The sequence below is a fragment of the Chrysemys picta genome, chromosome 10, assembly GCF_011386835.1.
Source record: "Chrysemys picta bellii isolate R12L10 chromosome 10, ASM1138683v2, whole genome shotgun sequence".
NCBI lineage: Eukaryota > Metazoa > Chordata > Testudines > Emydidae > Chrysemys > Chrysemys picta.
The window spans coordinates 65,163,861-65,179,264 of NC_088800.1; the positions used below are offsets into that span (position 1 = coordinate 65,163,861).

The window sequence follows — 15,404 nt, forward strand, 5'->3', positions numbered from 1 at the left end:
AAATGTAAGTACCGGTAATTACCAGAAAATGATGCTCTTGTTAGAATGGGTGTCAATGTATGGAAGCTGCTTGCATTTGTATTTGCATATTTCTACAGTAAATAGAATTGAGGACATGTGCTCTGTTGCTTTAGAAGGGCAACTTTCAGGTGCTCAAGCTATGTATCATTAATAGTGCAGGCTTGGAAACCTTTTCATATCAGTGTCACCTGATTAGACAAAGCAATGTAGGACTTTTCAAAGGGTGAGAGCACACACAGAATTCTAATTACTAGTAATTAATTTTGTTAATTATCGAGCTGAAAATTGACCCTATAGTGTCCCTGGAATCCATATAGAACCATTTTACATGCTAAGTATGTGAAGTCAGTGCGTGTTCATTTAGAATTGTGTTGTCTTGTACCTATACACATTGCATCTATGTTTCTATTCATTACACATGTTGCACACTTAAATAAATCTAAAAAAGCCCAGAAGTTGAATATTTGGTCACATATTTAAATAGTAGCTTGCTGGCAGAAGGCTTTTACTGTTGATCTATTTCCCTCCCTTTAGGCAAATGTCATTACTAATGGCACAATTACCCTCCACGCTACAGTGTCAGTCACACATTTTTGTGATTACTGTTAATGCCCCTCAGTTTTGTTTATAAAGTCATTAACAATTTTCAAACCATATTGTCCAAGCAGTAATAAGTAATAAAGATTATGGTATAAAAATATGATGTTTTTGAACAACAAGCCATGCTCAGTATTTGAGATGGCAGGGAATAGACTGTTCCTATGGCTAGGTGTACTCTTCATGTGAAAGGAGTACATGAGACCTGGAAACTTCTTCTGTGAATCCTGTGTTGCCACTACATTGTTGTAGTCAGAATGCTTTGCTTTGAATCCAGCATACTACACAAATCATACTTCAGGATATGGTAAAATGCTGCATACTTCAAAATGAATAGAAGTGGCATAATCCGTTGCAAACAAACCTTTCTTTAAGATTTTTAGTGGGAAACAAAACAATTGCATCAGCCAATTATAATTACAGTCAGCAGTGTAACTGTGCAAAACTAATATGCAAAACTGTTTGAAAGAAGGATGTTAAACAGGCTTCATACCTGCTACAAAATAAATGTTTACTTTTACCTTACAAGCTGTTGGAATTACTTTTATCTGGCAAATAAATAAAGTGAGGCTATACTAAAACACTGAAATCAAGTGTTTTGAAAAGCACACTTAAAAAAGATATAACCATAAGGCATCCCAAGTGACAATGGATTGGCTTAGCAAGCAGGAGTTAAGGGTTGGAAGAAATTCAATAAAGTGGAGTACATTGTTCTGATCTATTATGGAAATGTTTTAGTTACTTGGAATCAAGACAGTGAGCTTTTTAACACAGTCTGTAATCATTGTCTGAGGTCTTAGTGTAACTCATGTTGTTCATAAAGGGTAATATTTCAAACCAGCATATTCTGAGAAATCCAACTTGGCATGAAAACTTGGCATTTGTTTTAATTTCTTGTAAGAACTTTCACAAAAGCTAGTGTGTTTAGCATTTTGGAGTTGTAATTATGAGCCTTTTTAATCTGGCTTGTTCCCTGGTAACTGTTGGTTGTTAAGAGAAATTCATCTTAACACATAGGAAAATTTGTTTTCTGGTTTTCGTAAATCAGACTTGCAGCAGGACCCTTACATGACTTGGTCAGTTGTCAACAAAGTAATAATAATTTTAAATGATTTTCTAAGGAACTGAAGAAGTTTAGGCGTCCATTTCAGTGGGATTTGAGTGCCTCCATCCTTCAGGCTCCTTTTGAATATCCCAACCTGGGAGGTTGTAAAACTTGTTCAATCTTCTGTTGTTGATTTCTTTTCTAACTGTGGCACAGCCATTCAAATGTCACAATTTTACTCTATGCCAATGCAGTTCTGTATTGCTTATGATACTCTGCATTTTTCAAGATGACTAATTGCAATTTTTAATAGCTATTAGCTAAAAAGTATCCTCCTGTTTTCTTCCACTTCAAAAGGAATTGACCCAGTCAAGCTGGAGAGAATTCAGCTTCCAGCCCAGCATGCTGAGGAGAAAAGCTCATACAACCACGTGCTTGCAGAAAGGCTCATCAGGATAATGAATTATGCTGCTCAACCAGGTAGAGCATTTCTGATCACGTTAACTGATTACTTTTTTTGTGCAGCAGTCAGTTCTGAAAATCTAGTGTCAATGCTTAAAATATTTGAAGTACTAAGTAAATGGCCCCATTCCCCATGCGGAAGAGACTCGCTGCTATTCAACTGGAACTAGCATGCTCTTGTTAGATGATAAGCAGATCTGGCCTGTGAAAGAGACACATGGTGGCATTCCATTGGGGTGCAGAGTAAGTAGAAATTCTGCGTTTCGTCTGAATAGTTGCTGTTGAATTCAAGACAACAGGGAGGCCTAAGACCTTAGAGTTCCTGCTTATTATTGTTACATAAGCAAAATGTCCAGCAAGCAGTGACTAGAGAGAGAGTTTACATTTTAGTAACTGATATTAGGTCCCAATCCTGCACGCATGCACTTCAGTAAAACTACTGCTGCGAGTAAAGTTACTTCCATGTGTAATTTTTGCAGTATTTAGCTCCTTAGTTTGTAGCTGCCCTTCATTTCTAGGCTGATTACAAATTTTCAATCAACGTTTTTTAATGCAAAATTGAGCAGTCCGCTAAATTAATTTTTTTTTTACAGAAGATGTCTGCTTTCCTTGAATGTTTTTGTTTTTAATCAGAAAATTGAAGTTTTTTTTATAAATTTCAAATTTGTGCGGGTGGGAGGAGGAACACACCCATTTTTCTAATGGCTCTAGTCATCTCATCTCTTCTAAATTAAGTAACTCATGGAAACATTGTGTTCAAGCATTAGCTCTTCACTGCCTCCCCCCCCACCCTTACCCTGGCCTCCCCCCGAAAGACTCAATGAGGAAACTAGCATTCCGCCACTTTGCTCCCCCCATGCTATGACACCAAAGCACTTCAATCAAGTCCTCAGCCATGCATAAGTGGACATCTGAAATGCTTGTTTACTTAATAGGGTGTGATTCTGTGAAGTCATTAACTTGTGCTAATATTTCATGTATAGACTGCAGTGACCTAGTTTCAGGTTTTTCTAATACATTATATAATTCAGTGAACATAAACAGTGATACTCTGACAGTATTTTAATAAGTGACTCTCACAAACATCCTCCTTAGGCTGCATGATGTCATGTACTGAAAGTGCATGTGCTTGCGGAAGGAAGGTATGCAGGGCTAGAATCTGTTTGGTTTCTATTTAAACAAAAGCACTTCCTTGGAATCCATAATTAGCACTGCTGGCCAAAATTGATAGTGTGTTAGACACGATTCAGAGAAGTCTCCTTATTCCCTCCTCCTGCTCCAACTCTGGATGGGGGTCCACAGGGCCTTGTTTTTGGTCCTCTTCGTCCTCTATGGTTTTTCTCTAAGTTATCTCATCCAGAAACATGGATGAGACTATGATCTTTATGCTGAGGATTGTCAGATCTACCTCTCCTCTGAACCACTATCTGCTGTCTAAACTAAAATCCCTTCGTGTCCTTCTGACATCTCATGGATGTCTAGCTGTCAGTTTAAGATCAACATAGCCAAAACAGAGGTCTTAATCTCCGCCCCACCCCCCAAATCCTGCCACCCTCCCTCTTTTCCTTATCACTAGGCAACATCCTCATCCTCCCTGTAATCTGGGCATCATCATCTTCTCTGCAAGATTTAAATACAGCCTAGATGTGAGAATCTAGACATGGCAAATTCCTTTTGCATAATATAATGTTGCTAAGATATGGCATTTCTTATCATCCACGCAACTAAAACTCTCATCCAAGTCCTCATCTTGCCTACGGCAACATTCTCATCCCCCCTCTCTCTCTCTCACGCACACGCACACCCCCCAGAGGCAATCTTGCCTCACAAATATCTATTTAAAATGTTGCTGCAACAATCATTTTCCTAACTTGTTGTTTTGTCTGTCACTTGCCACTTTGCATCCCTACGCTGGCTCCCCCTTCCCCACCACATCAGACACAAGTTACTTGTCTTCACTTTCAAGGCCATTCACTGCCTATCCCATGCTACCTGTTGTCTCATATGCTTTTGAGATGTTGACTCCCACTCCTGCTCTTTCAGCGATGCCAGCCTTAACTGCACATTTGTTGTTTTTCAAATAAATACCCTGTGTGTTCTTCCAAGTTGCCTATCATGCATAGGAGGGACTACCCATAAACATCTGCAAAGCTACCTCATTGTTCTCCTTCAAATCCCTCCTTAAAACTCTTTTCCTTAATGCCTTGAAAAAACGTAAATTAGACTGCTGGTGTGCTGAGACTGCTGCTTGTCATGCTGACCAATGTTGTCTGTTTGTTCTCTCCCATTAATCCACCTGTTGTGTGTATCTTCTGTCATCTGTATCCACCTGTTGTCTGTTATCTTATATTTAGATTGGGGGCAGAGACAGTTTTGTGTTTGTATATTGTCAACACAATGAGATCCTGGTACATGACAGTGAATGATGATGATTATGCTTCTGTTCCTGAAAGCTTCACTGGTGTAGCACAGTTTTTCAACCTGAAGGAGTGGGCTGGGGATGGGGAGAGAAGAGTGCTTTTAAGGTTTCCTTTCCCCAAATGTTTGAAAAATCCTGTTCGCTGAAGTCTGGATTAGCCCAAAGCCAAAACATTTGCTTTTAGTATTATTACGTGTCTGGGGCTGAGTCTCCTGGCAATGGTGATTTGACAGCTCCCAGAGAAGTAGTGGACTCCATCAGTGACAGAAATAACCTCAACTTTCTCTTGAGAGAGAACTATTTTGCAAGGTCATAATCTTATGTGCCTGAGTCATAGTGTTGTAGTATATTCTGGTTTTGTTGTGTGTGGCCATTGTGGGGATAGTCGGGGGGGGAAGAAATGGAAAACGCATGGAAAGCCTCTGAGTAAAAAGGAGATTTTTCCTGAGTAAATACCCTGTACAATAATTCTAATTGACCGTTTACTTTAGCTGGAAAAGTTCGTCTGGCAACACTGGAACTGGGCTGTCTATTACTGAAGCAGCTGGTATTATCTAAAAGTGGCAGTATTATAAAAGATGTTCACCTTGCTTGCCTTGAGGTAAGTGTGTGTTACTTAGTATTACTTAGTCATCACCTTAAGGAAAGTGTTTTAGTGGTAGGGCCCACATAAGTAATGGTTTTGTTGGTTACAATGACAGCTGGACATGAACCAAAGCTGCACAGGTCATTCTGTTCTATTTAGTTTCATATAATCCATCTCTACAGCAAATACCTTTGTTTAATTGCACAGAACTACTGAGGAAAGAGGCTGTCTAGTGGTTAGATTAAGGAACTGGGAGTTGGGACTCCTAGGTTGTCTTCTCAGCTTTGCCATCACCTTGCTGTGTGAACTCAGGAAAGTGTCAACATCGCTGTGTATAAGGGCACTTCTGCGTTGCCGCACAGTTCTGACTCCAGGGGTGTAAATAGCGGTGCACACCAAAGTGCTGCACTGTAACTCCCCTGTGTAGATGTTGCAGGTGCAAACTAAACAATTGCTACTTCACATTAACGTGGTCCTGTTTGAAGAGGATTAAGTTATGGGAACTAGGAACCTTTCAGTTCTCATGCAGCATCCGCATGGGGCAGTTACAGGGCAGCGCTTTGGTGTGCACTGCTATTCGCACCCCCAGAGTCCGAACTGCGGGGCAGTGCAGACATGCCCTGTGTTTGTGTAAAATTTGGATGCTCCCCATCTCACAATGGTGCAGTGAGAGTTAATTGTTTGTGACTCACTTTGAGTTGCTCAGATGAAAGGCATTTGGTAAATGCAAAACTCCTATTCTTTTCATCAAGATGAAGATTGGGAGGCTGAGTGGATAGAAACCATGCCCAGTATATAATCAGCTTTTTTTCTGAATGAAATTATCAGGAAATAATTCTCCTTTGAGTGGCTTCTTCATATTTTCATTCATGGGATATGCCAACTGGATAGAGCTGAGACAGTGGAACCTTAACTAGGAGTGCCTGTTGGAGTGCTCTTGCACTCCCTCCTGCCCCTTTCCTCACTGTTCCTGAACACACAGGAGGGAGGCTAGGAAAGAGGGCATGGCTCTCTGGCCAATTCAGTTCCTTCCAATTACTAATGGTGATGGATTAGGAATTGCTCTAGATCATTGCTCTGAATCCTTCTTAAATTGCCCAGCTGTCTTTAATAAAAATCTGTACATATTCTAACAAAACTTTATACTATATTAGGATTTTAGGGTTAGGGTGGCTGCTCCAAGCATTAGACCTGGAAGAAACCTTGATGGCAGATCCAAAAATTAAGCAGCTGGGCGTTAAGCCCTGTGCTGCTTGCCCTTCAGGCTTCCCAGCATCAGTGTCACAGAGTGTCTTGCCTGCCCCAGAAAAGGATATTTATTATTTTTTTTTTTATTGATCAGACTGTTGATTACTGGCTAGACTGGTGAATGCTGCCATGGCAGAGACGGCACTATTGGCCAGCTCCTTGACATTACTCATACCTTCATTCCAATCATTGCACCAGACAGTGCTGGTCTCCTTTTGAACCTTCACATCTAAAGTTACTGGATTTGTCTGTAAAACTGAAGGAGGAAGAACAATTCCCTACTGTAGTGGAAGATACATTGGAAGATGGAGAGCAGATGGTTTTACACAAACTTCAGGAAACAGATCCTGTATTTGATGATTGACTATCCCTTGATGAAAACATGAAAGTGACTTTTGCTTCATCTTCATCTGAAGTTGCTCTTGCCTTTCTCGAATTAGTGGAAAATACCAACTACTTCAAGAAAAGAGTTCATGTGAAGTCTTTGACATCGTATAGTCTCTCAGCAGTATTAAATGGAATTCTACAACTTGTGATGCTCATGTGGGCAAGCCCAACTTAAGTTCAACCAATATCTGAAAATAAACAGACCAATTATATCATTTACCCCAAAATGGCTTCTCCTATTCCTACACATGCACACCATCAAACTCTCTGGTGATATAAGTGGCTGTTCAGAGGTCTAAAGGTGGATCAGTCCTTCTATAGTGCTTCATTGTAAGGATGGAAAGAAGATGGATTTATGAGGGTTGGGGGAAGCCTTCTCTTCCTCCACTTTAGGTTTGAGTAGTGAAGTAACAAGCAGTGTTCATGCTGTACCAATACAACATTTGGGTAAAAATAGCAGTGCCTACTATTCTCCCAGACTAACAGAGAACTCGCAAATGCCATCATTATGGTGGGTCAGCAAGTGGCAAAATATGACTTGGGAACATCTCTTGATTCTTCCAACTCTGCAGTTAGAGCTGTAGTTTTTGCAATTTCTATCAGAAGGTTCACTTGGTTTAAATCTTCAAGAATTCCAGAAACAAAGTCTACATTTGGGGATCTTCCCTTAGAGAAGGACTGTTTAGTACCAGAACTAATGAGGTTTCTGGAAAAGTTAGACCAGACATGCTAAAGGCCCAGCAACCTGGAAGTAACAGCCCAAGAGGAAACCTGGTTTTCAGGTACCCCATCGTAGTCGTCGTCTTTTCAACTTCCCCACAGGAGACCATGTTATTACTAACAATATCCTCTTTAGTAGCCCTTTCAGTGTGAAGAAACTTCAAGAATCAGTGCAAACAATCATCTTTGAGAGCTAGGATGTCAGGCCATTGGCCCAAAGTTTGACATACTGCCCAGGAACTACAATCCAGTACTAATTCAAGTGTATTTCCCTCAATTTAGAGCCTGACTGCATCATTTTTTTCCACTGCATTTCTACAGGAAAATGCAGTGGAATCTAGAAATTACAAGAGGTATCAATACAGTTCAAAACTATTCATCCTTCCATTTCCCTATTCAGGAACCCTCATTGCAAAAACCTGTTGAGATAATTGGTTCTTTCCCTCCCTGAAAGAGGGTAGTACCAAGGAATAGAGGAGGTACCACAGAAATTGGGAAACACAGGGTTCTATTCAAGGTACTTTCTGATTCCCAAAAAAGATGGTCTTCACTCTATACTAGACCTTAAGAAGCTTTCATCAGGAAAATTAATTTCCATATGCTGACCTGAGCCTCTACCATACTCTCCCATTGTTAAGGGGTGGTTTGCTGGTCTCTGTTTAAAGGACACCTGTTCAATATCTGCAAAAGAATCACTCATTGCAAGTACCTTCATTTAGTGGGGCAAGATCATTTTTTGGACTTTCTGCTGCCACAGAGTATTTACAAAATATGCATCTGTGGTGGCAACTCACATAAGAGGGAATTTATGTGAACAATTTGAACAATAGGTTGTTATCAAAGGAACACCTTTACAATGCTCTCTTCTGCATATACTCCCTTTGAAAGACCTCGGTTCTTGATAAATTGAAAAGTTACTCTTACAAATCTCCTATAAAAGCTCTTTATCTTTTGAATGGACATTAAGTAGTGTTCTACCTCAAGTTGATGGGATTTTTAGCATCAAAATAAGTCACCCTATACGCTAATCTCAAAATGAGAACCTTATAGCACTGGCTGTCAACCAGATACAGACTACAGACAGCATGTATTGAAAATTAACCATTCCAAAGACAGTGCTGCGATTTTTGAGGTGGGGCACTCAACTTGCAATGTCTTCTGGGATATAGCATTCAGCCCTCTTGCTCCATTTACAACAGTTACCTCTGATGTGTCAAGCAACAGATGGGGGCCTCACTACTTCTGGTTCACAGCGTAGGGAACGCTAAAATCCCCCAGAGACTAAGTTACATATAAACCTTGTAGAGCTCAGAGAAATTTGTTAGGCATTTAAAAACTTTCTTACGTCATCTCCAGCACAGTTGGTCTAGGTGGTTATGAACAATATTACAGACAGAGAGGTTCCTATTCTACTCAACTTTGCAGAGAGGTTACAGTTTTATGGGAATGATGTATTCTTATGCATCTGTCACAGACCAACTAAGAAGAATCACAATAGATGCTCACAAGTGGTCACTGAAAACACCAATGATGGAGGAAATCTTTGCATCGTGGGGACACCCAAACATAGACTTCATTGTAAATAGTGTGAAATGTCAAAGGTTTTGTTCAAGAGCAGAGAAAGACGGGCATTTGAGTTTTGATTCTGCATATAATGAAGGCAAGGACTCCTGCGTGCCTTTCTTCCTATCCTCTTATGCAGGGGGTTATAAGAAAAGTAAATCAGGACAAGGTCAAGATAATCTTATTCACGCCTGCTTGGCCTAGAGAACAATGGTCACCAGACCTACTGTACCGCTTAGCAGGGACCTACAAAATGCTGCCTGTTACTCCATATTTACTGATCCAACAAGATAATGGAGTCTATCATCTAGATCAAAGCACTCTGCATGTCACCACATGGGCAACAGGTTTCTAATGGACTTTGAGCTACTTTGTTCTACTAATGTTCAGAATGTTTTAGTGAGCTCCAGAAAAGAATCTACTCAAATGGTACAATTTAAAACAGAAAAACTGCAGTGTCAGCAGGTAATAATACATCCCTTTTGACTGCCCAATTCAGTGTATACTGAAATACTTGCTCCAGCTGAAAATCTCAGACTTGTTCCTTTCTTCAATTAAAATTCATTTATCTGCCATATCAGCCTTCTATTCTTTTGACGATAAAAATGTGTTTTCTCTTGAAACAGTTAAGAAATGTTTTAAAGAGACGTAACATTTATTCTCCTATTAAACTATGTCATCCTGGTGGGATATAAATCTGGTTCTCACACATTTAAGGAAACGCCCATTTGAGCTGATGGGAGAATTTGTTTTTATTTCGTTTCTAAAAATAGCACTCCTGGAGGAAGTTCTGTGTGCAAGGTGATTGAGCAAGTTATAGGCACTTATGGTAGTACCACCATTTACAGTTTTTTTTTTTTTTTTTTTTTTTTAATGAGGACAAAATAGTTGTACATCTTCACTCCCTAATTTCTCCCTAAAGTAGTTAGATTTTCACGTTAATCAGTTCACTTCTGTTTCTTTGAGTTTCATGTGCAGAAGGGTGAAGCCAAACTGCATACTCTTCATGTTAAGAGCTTTAGCTAACTCTTTATTACCATGTAAATAGTACAGACATTCACCAAAGCTATATCTCCTTTGCTTAGAATAAAAAGGGGCAAGTTATGTCTTCCTAAACATCACTCATCTGGGTCAAAGTCTGTACAGGAGAGGCTTTTACGTTCACTTCAGGAATAGGAATGGAACGTATAAGTTCTCACTCTGCTAGGGCCAACGGAGCTTCAGTATCGTGTCTCAGACACATACCAATTAGAAATCTGTAAATCTGCAACTTGGAGCTCTAGTTCACATTCTTACCAAACATTGCTGTCAGAACCTCAAGACCAGGTTTGAAGCTCAGTTTGGCAGAGCAGTCCTTCAATCACTTATTAATTAGGAAAAAGAACAGGAGTACTTGTGGCACCTTAGAGACTAACAAATTTATTTGAGCATAAGCTTTCGTGGGCTACAGCCCACTTCTTCGGATGCATAGAATGGAACATATATGCATCCGAAGAAGTGGTCTGTAGCCCACAAAAGCTTATGCTCAAATAAATTTGTTAGTCTCTAAGGTGCCACAAGTACTCCTGTTCTTTTTGCGGATACAGACTAACACGGCTGCTACTCTGAAACCTGTCATTATTAATTAGGACTTCTCATCCTGCCTTCCTTTGCATCTACTGCTTGCCAATCTCTCCCATGCATGGGAATATACAAAGGCCACTCGAAGGAGAAATAACAGTATGTTATTTGTAACTGTAGGTCAAGATGGACTCTGCGTATTTGCACTCCCTGACCACCTTCCCCTCTTCCTTGACTCTTATAAACTAGACTTGAGGAAGCAGACTTGAGGGAAGGGACTGAGGTGGCTGGAGTGCCACAACTTCTTTTATAGCCTGACCCCAAGAACATTCGGTAGGGGCAGGAGGGGACACGAGTGCTCCAGTAGCCACTCAGTGCACCCGCGTGCATGTCCTGTGAGTGCAAATATGCAGAGTCCATCTCAAAGAACTCTAGTTGCAAGTAAGTAACCTTAATTTTGGGTATTGATTAGTGATGATCTGATCTATTTCTTCTCTCTAGGGTGCAAGAGAAGAGAGTGTTCATCTTCTGCGGCACTTCTATAAGGTACTTTTTTAAAGAGGTGGATAAAATTAATTAATCCTTATTTTAAATATTTCCTCTTCCAACTGGGGTAGACTACACTGTGTGCATATATTAGAAAAAAGTGTACACAATATTTAAAGAAAATGATGGAGTTTAATACCATAAATTATATTGCCAATATTGTATGCAGTGTCTTTGTAGCCATTTCTGTCCCAGGATATTGAAGAGACAACGTGAGTGAGGCAATATCTTTTATTGGACCAACTTCTGAAGTCAGAATGCTCACCCACCTTGTCTCTCTGTTGCTTTCAGGGCAGCTTAACTTTTTGAGTAAGGGAAGAATTCTGCTTTTGAAACAGAATCATTATACTGGTTGGTTTTCTTTACTGGAAAAAAAATGGACATTGCAAATTGCTTATTCTTCATGACTGCACATGTCCGCTCAACTTCAGGCATATGCGCATGCAGTCCACCAGAGCTGGAGATGGTTTTTCCTTAGTGGTGTCTACTGGGGTGACACATGCATCTTTATTATGCTCATGCTACTGACTGATGATATAAAGGACAGAGCTACCCCTGACCCCTTCAGTTCCTTTTGTTGTCGGAGCATGTTGACTTGTTTACTCAAGTCTTTCCCAAATGTCAGTGGTTTTTTCTGTATCTTTGTGTATAATTATAGTGCATGTGTATGTGTGTCTGTCTAGGTTTTCTTTTTTTCTTGGTTTTCTGGCATTGAGTCCCTCTTAGTGATCAGGTGTTACCATTCAGTACCAAGCCATGCCTTTGGTCCTTGGATTTTAAGCCCTATGCTGGTTGCAAGATGTTTCTGCCAGTGAGTGACCCTTGTTCCTGGTGCCTGAAGTGTCTGGGTGAGGGCCACATTCAAGACCCACTGCCAGATCTGTAAAGACTTCAAGCTGCATACAAAAAAGGACAGGGAGGTGAGACTGTGCCATGCTTTTATGGAGGCTGTCTTGCGTCCATCTTTGGAACCTTCCTACTTGGTGTAGATGCCAAGTACATCCATGTCTGCTGTATGTGCCCCTCCGGACATTCTCATTTACCCCCGAAAGATCATCATCAATGGTAAGGCACCAATCCTCTTCTCTGGTGCTGAGGAAAAAACACATGAGATCTAGTGAACACCATTCCTCTAATATGGGTAGATCTGAATCTGGCATGAGATTGAGATCCCTGTTGCCATCTATCCTCAGAGTAGCAGATATGGCAGGTAGACAACGCACCCTGGTACTGACCTCTGCTATATCTCTATAAGAATCATTGACTCTGGTACTGGCTTCTGGGTCGTCGAGGCCAGTTCTTACTGTGGTGCTGACACTTGTGGTGCAGCAACTGCTGGGCCAAGGAAGTGTCTCAGTGCCGACAACACCTGAGACTTGTGCAGCAGCTAGAGTTTTACTCTGCCTCTCGGTGCTAGAGTCTCGGTGCCAGATTCTTCAATCATGCACGCGGTAGGCCTACTGGTACTAGTTCTTCTCCATTCTTCTTGTCCATTCCACAACTCATACCTTTTCCACTCTACATTGGAATTTATCTGGTAAGAAGGAACTGAGGGTATGTTGGGGGCAGCTCCAACTTTTATATCATTAGCTGGTAACACAAGCATGCAAAAGGTGCATGTGCCATCCTGATGAGTACTGCTAAGAAAAAATCTTCAGCTCTGGTGCACTGGCTGTGCACACACGTGAAGTGGAATGGACATGTGCAACACATCTTGAAGCAAAAGTTACAGAACAGGTTAGTAACAATTTTGTCTTGGACATGGATTAGTGAGTAAAGTGCAAGTAAGGTATCAGAGGTATATGATTGTAGTTTATTACAAGGTTCTGCTACTTATGAATGGAATGGAACCTGAAACTTAAACCTCATTGTAGTACATCAGGGACGCTGTCAGCATTAGGGAGACACATGGTTATTAATGACACTTCTTGCTCAGCAGTGATCTTTAGAATGGCTCATAATTTATTCTCAATATCTTAAGTATTTTTCTTTTTCCCCCTATTTAAGTGAGATGTTTACAGCATTTCACTTCTTCTGGTGCATTGTAAACAAATCATGAGAGAACCTGAAATATTCAATCTGACACTTTAACTCCTACTAACAATAAACTAATGTCAAATATCCCAAAACAATGAACAGACATGATGTTTTCCTATTTTGGTAAGTTCTTAAAAGAATGTTGAGTGCTGAATGATGATGCAGGATTTCTTTTTACTTTAATTTACTGGTGACTTATGAGAAATGTGTGTAATGAAAAACAGATGGCTTCTCAACCACGACCCAGGATCCATAATGTACATGTTTATACGTGGAGAAATAATATCTTGGTTTTTTTTAAGGGAGAAGAGATTTTTCTGGATATGTTTGAAGACGAATACAGGAGTATGACAGTAAGTGATTAGAAAATAGAGGTTAAAATAGAAATGCTGATGTAAAACTTCATAAAATACCAAGGATTTTATTTATAGGACTGGAATAATAAAACTGCATGTGTTTTTGCTCAGAGGAGCATGTCTACATTTATATAGAGCCTTTTATCTAAAAATTCCACAAAAAAAATTCTATAAAAAGCATAGAGATCACTTAATCCCCTGAGAAGTGTGGTATCTGTTTAACAGCATGCCGAAACACTAATCAAGTAAAAAGTAAAAAAAACCCTTTTTTCCTCTGTGAATTGTGTAGACTGTAATAACCCTTGTTTCCATGCTAGATCTCATGGATAAACACCGCTTCTCTTATGAAATGGGGAATGGAATCTTCCTGACAACTAACAGGAGGGCCTGGATTTTACATCATATTTGAAAGATGGCACTTCCAGCACCATAACACCCTGTGTAATAATCTCTTCATGATTTATACCTTGTCAACTCAAGTTTAGACAATTTTAATTAAAACTGGTTTTTCTGAGCAATGATACTAGCGGCAGTTGACATTGCTATAATCATAATGCTGGCCAGAGAACAGTCCCTGATTTTGCAGAGATTTAATATTTAACCTATAAACATCCTGTCTTAAAACAGTGTTTGGGTATCTCTGACCTTGGGTTGCCAGACTACTAGTGTCAGAAATATTTTTTCCTGTTAGATAATAGCAGGAGGCACAACAATTAAGTCTCATATTATAGTGTACAACCTACAGTTTGTATATTACAAAAAAATCTTTTAATATTGGGAGGAACTTTGTGAGTCTGCTCAAAGTGGGGAGGTTGGAAATATTCTGAAATGTTTCCTCCAATCTTTGAGTATTGTGTAGCTTTCATTGAACATTGGTGTGGTTCTATTTTGAAAAGTGCCTGAAAAACTAGTGCTGGATGGTTCCATGTGTATTGCCTCTCTACTTGGCACGGAGTCCATTGCTATGAGTTCAAAGTTGTTCTCTAGCAGTTCTGCAAACTCATTCTGAGATTTACGGATCAGATTCTTCTCCCACCTTATGCCAACATTAGACTGATGTAAATCTAGTAACTTGACTAGAGTTGTTTCTGATTTACACTAGCAGATGAGAAGTCAAGTTTCATTCTCTCCTTCAAGCACAATCATTGTAACAGAGGCTCTTTAGGCAAAATCAGGTACTCTGTGACATCTGTGCATCTTTGTTGCCTTTAACAGGGTTGCACAAGGGAATATGATTTGTTCATAGTGAATAATTCTCTTGAAGCAGGTGAGGAGTAGAAACCAGCTCACTCACTGCTGTCTCTGCAGGGCCAAGTTGTAAAAAGTTGTATTTCACCAGCATCAGCAGATCTGAGTCAGATGGTGCCATATCTGCATTTTTACTTTTCCAGGGTAGAACCATACTTTGAAATGTTAGCTTCATTTTTGAACTCATTCACCTTTATCAGTAAGAAACCTGATCAACTTTGTTCCTGAATGTGATTTTATCTTTAAGTTAGCTGGTTCACCTTATCTCAGAGCTGTTCATTTCTTGTAGTTATGCATTCACAATAGCATTATCATTAATTTAGACTTTCATGTTTTTTCTGCTATCTTAATCTTGCAGATTAATATCCACCACATTTCTTATTCACCAAAACAGTTTTAACTGAGTTATGCAACATTTTGGATACCTTAAGAATTTCTTCAAAAGGTGTATGATGCTGAGAAGTCCTTGTTTTGTTTTGTTTTTTTATTAGCAAGCCATGGGGACCTGCAGTCAGAACCTTCGTTTGTGGCAGACACCAGTTTGAGATTACAGTGCCTAGATCCTTATCTGTTTCAGCCCTGTCTTATTTTGCAGCATCTGGAGGCACA

The 15,404-nt window shown here is 39.9% G+C and overlaps 1 protein-coding gene across 22 annotated transcripts in view; it reads left to right on the top strand.

The window, feature by feature from the left end:
* The window catches only part of CLEC16A (C-type lectin domain containing 16A), a 183,080-nt gene that overhangs the window by 65,362 nt on the left and 102,314 nt on the right, over window positions 1-15,404 (top strand). For all 22 annotated transcript variants that reach the window (XM_008172819.4, XM_065558824.1, XM_065558829.1 and 19 more), the window contains 4 exons: window positions 2,021-2,143; window positions 5,036-5,145; window positions 11,110-11,154; window positions 13,494-13,544. In XM_008172819.4, coding sequence (XP_008171041.2) covers window positions 2,021-2,143; window positions 5,036-5,145; window positions 11,110-11,154; window positions 13,494-13,544 — 329 coding nt within the window. The remainder of the gene's footprint in view (window positions 1-2,020; window positions 2,144-5,035; window positions 5,146-11,109; window positions 11,155-13,493; window positions 13,545-15,404) is intronic.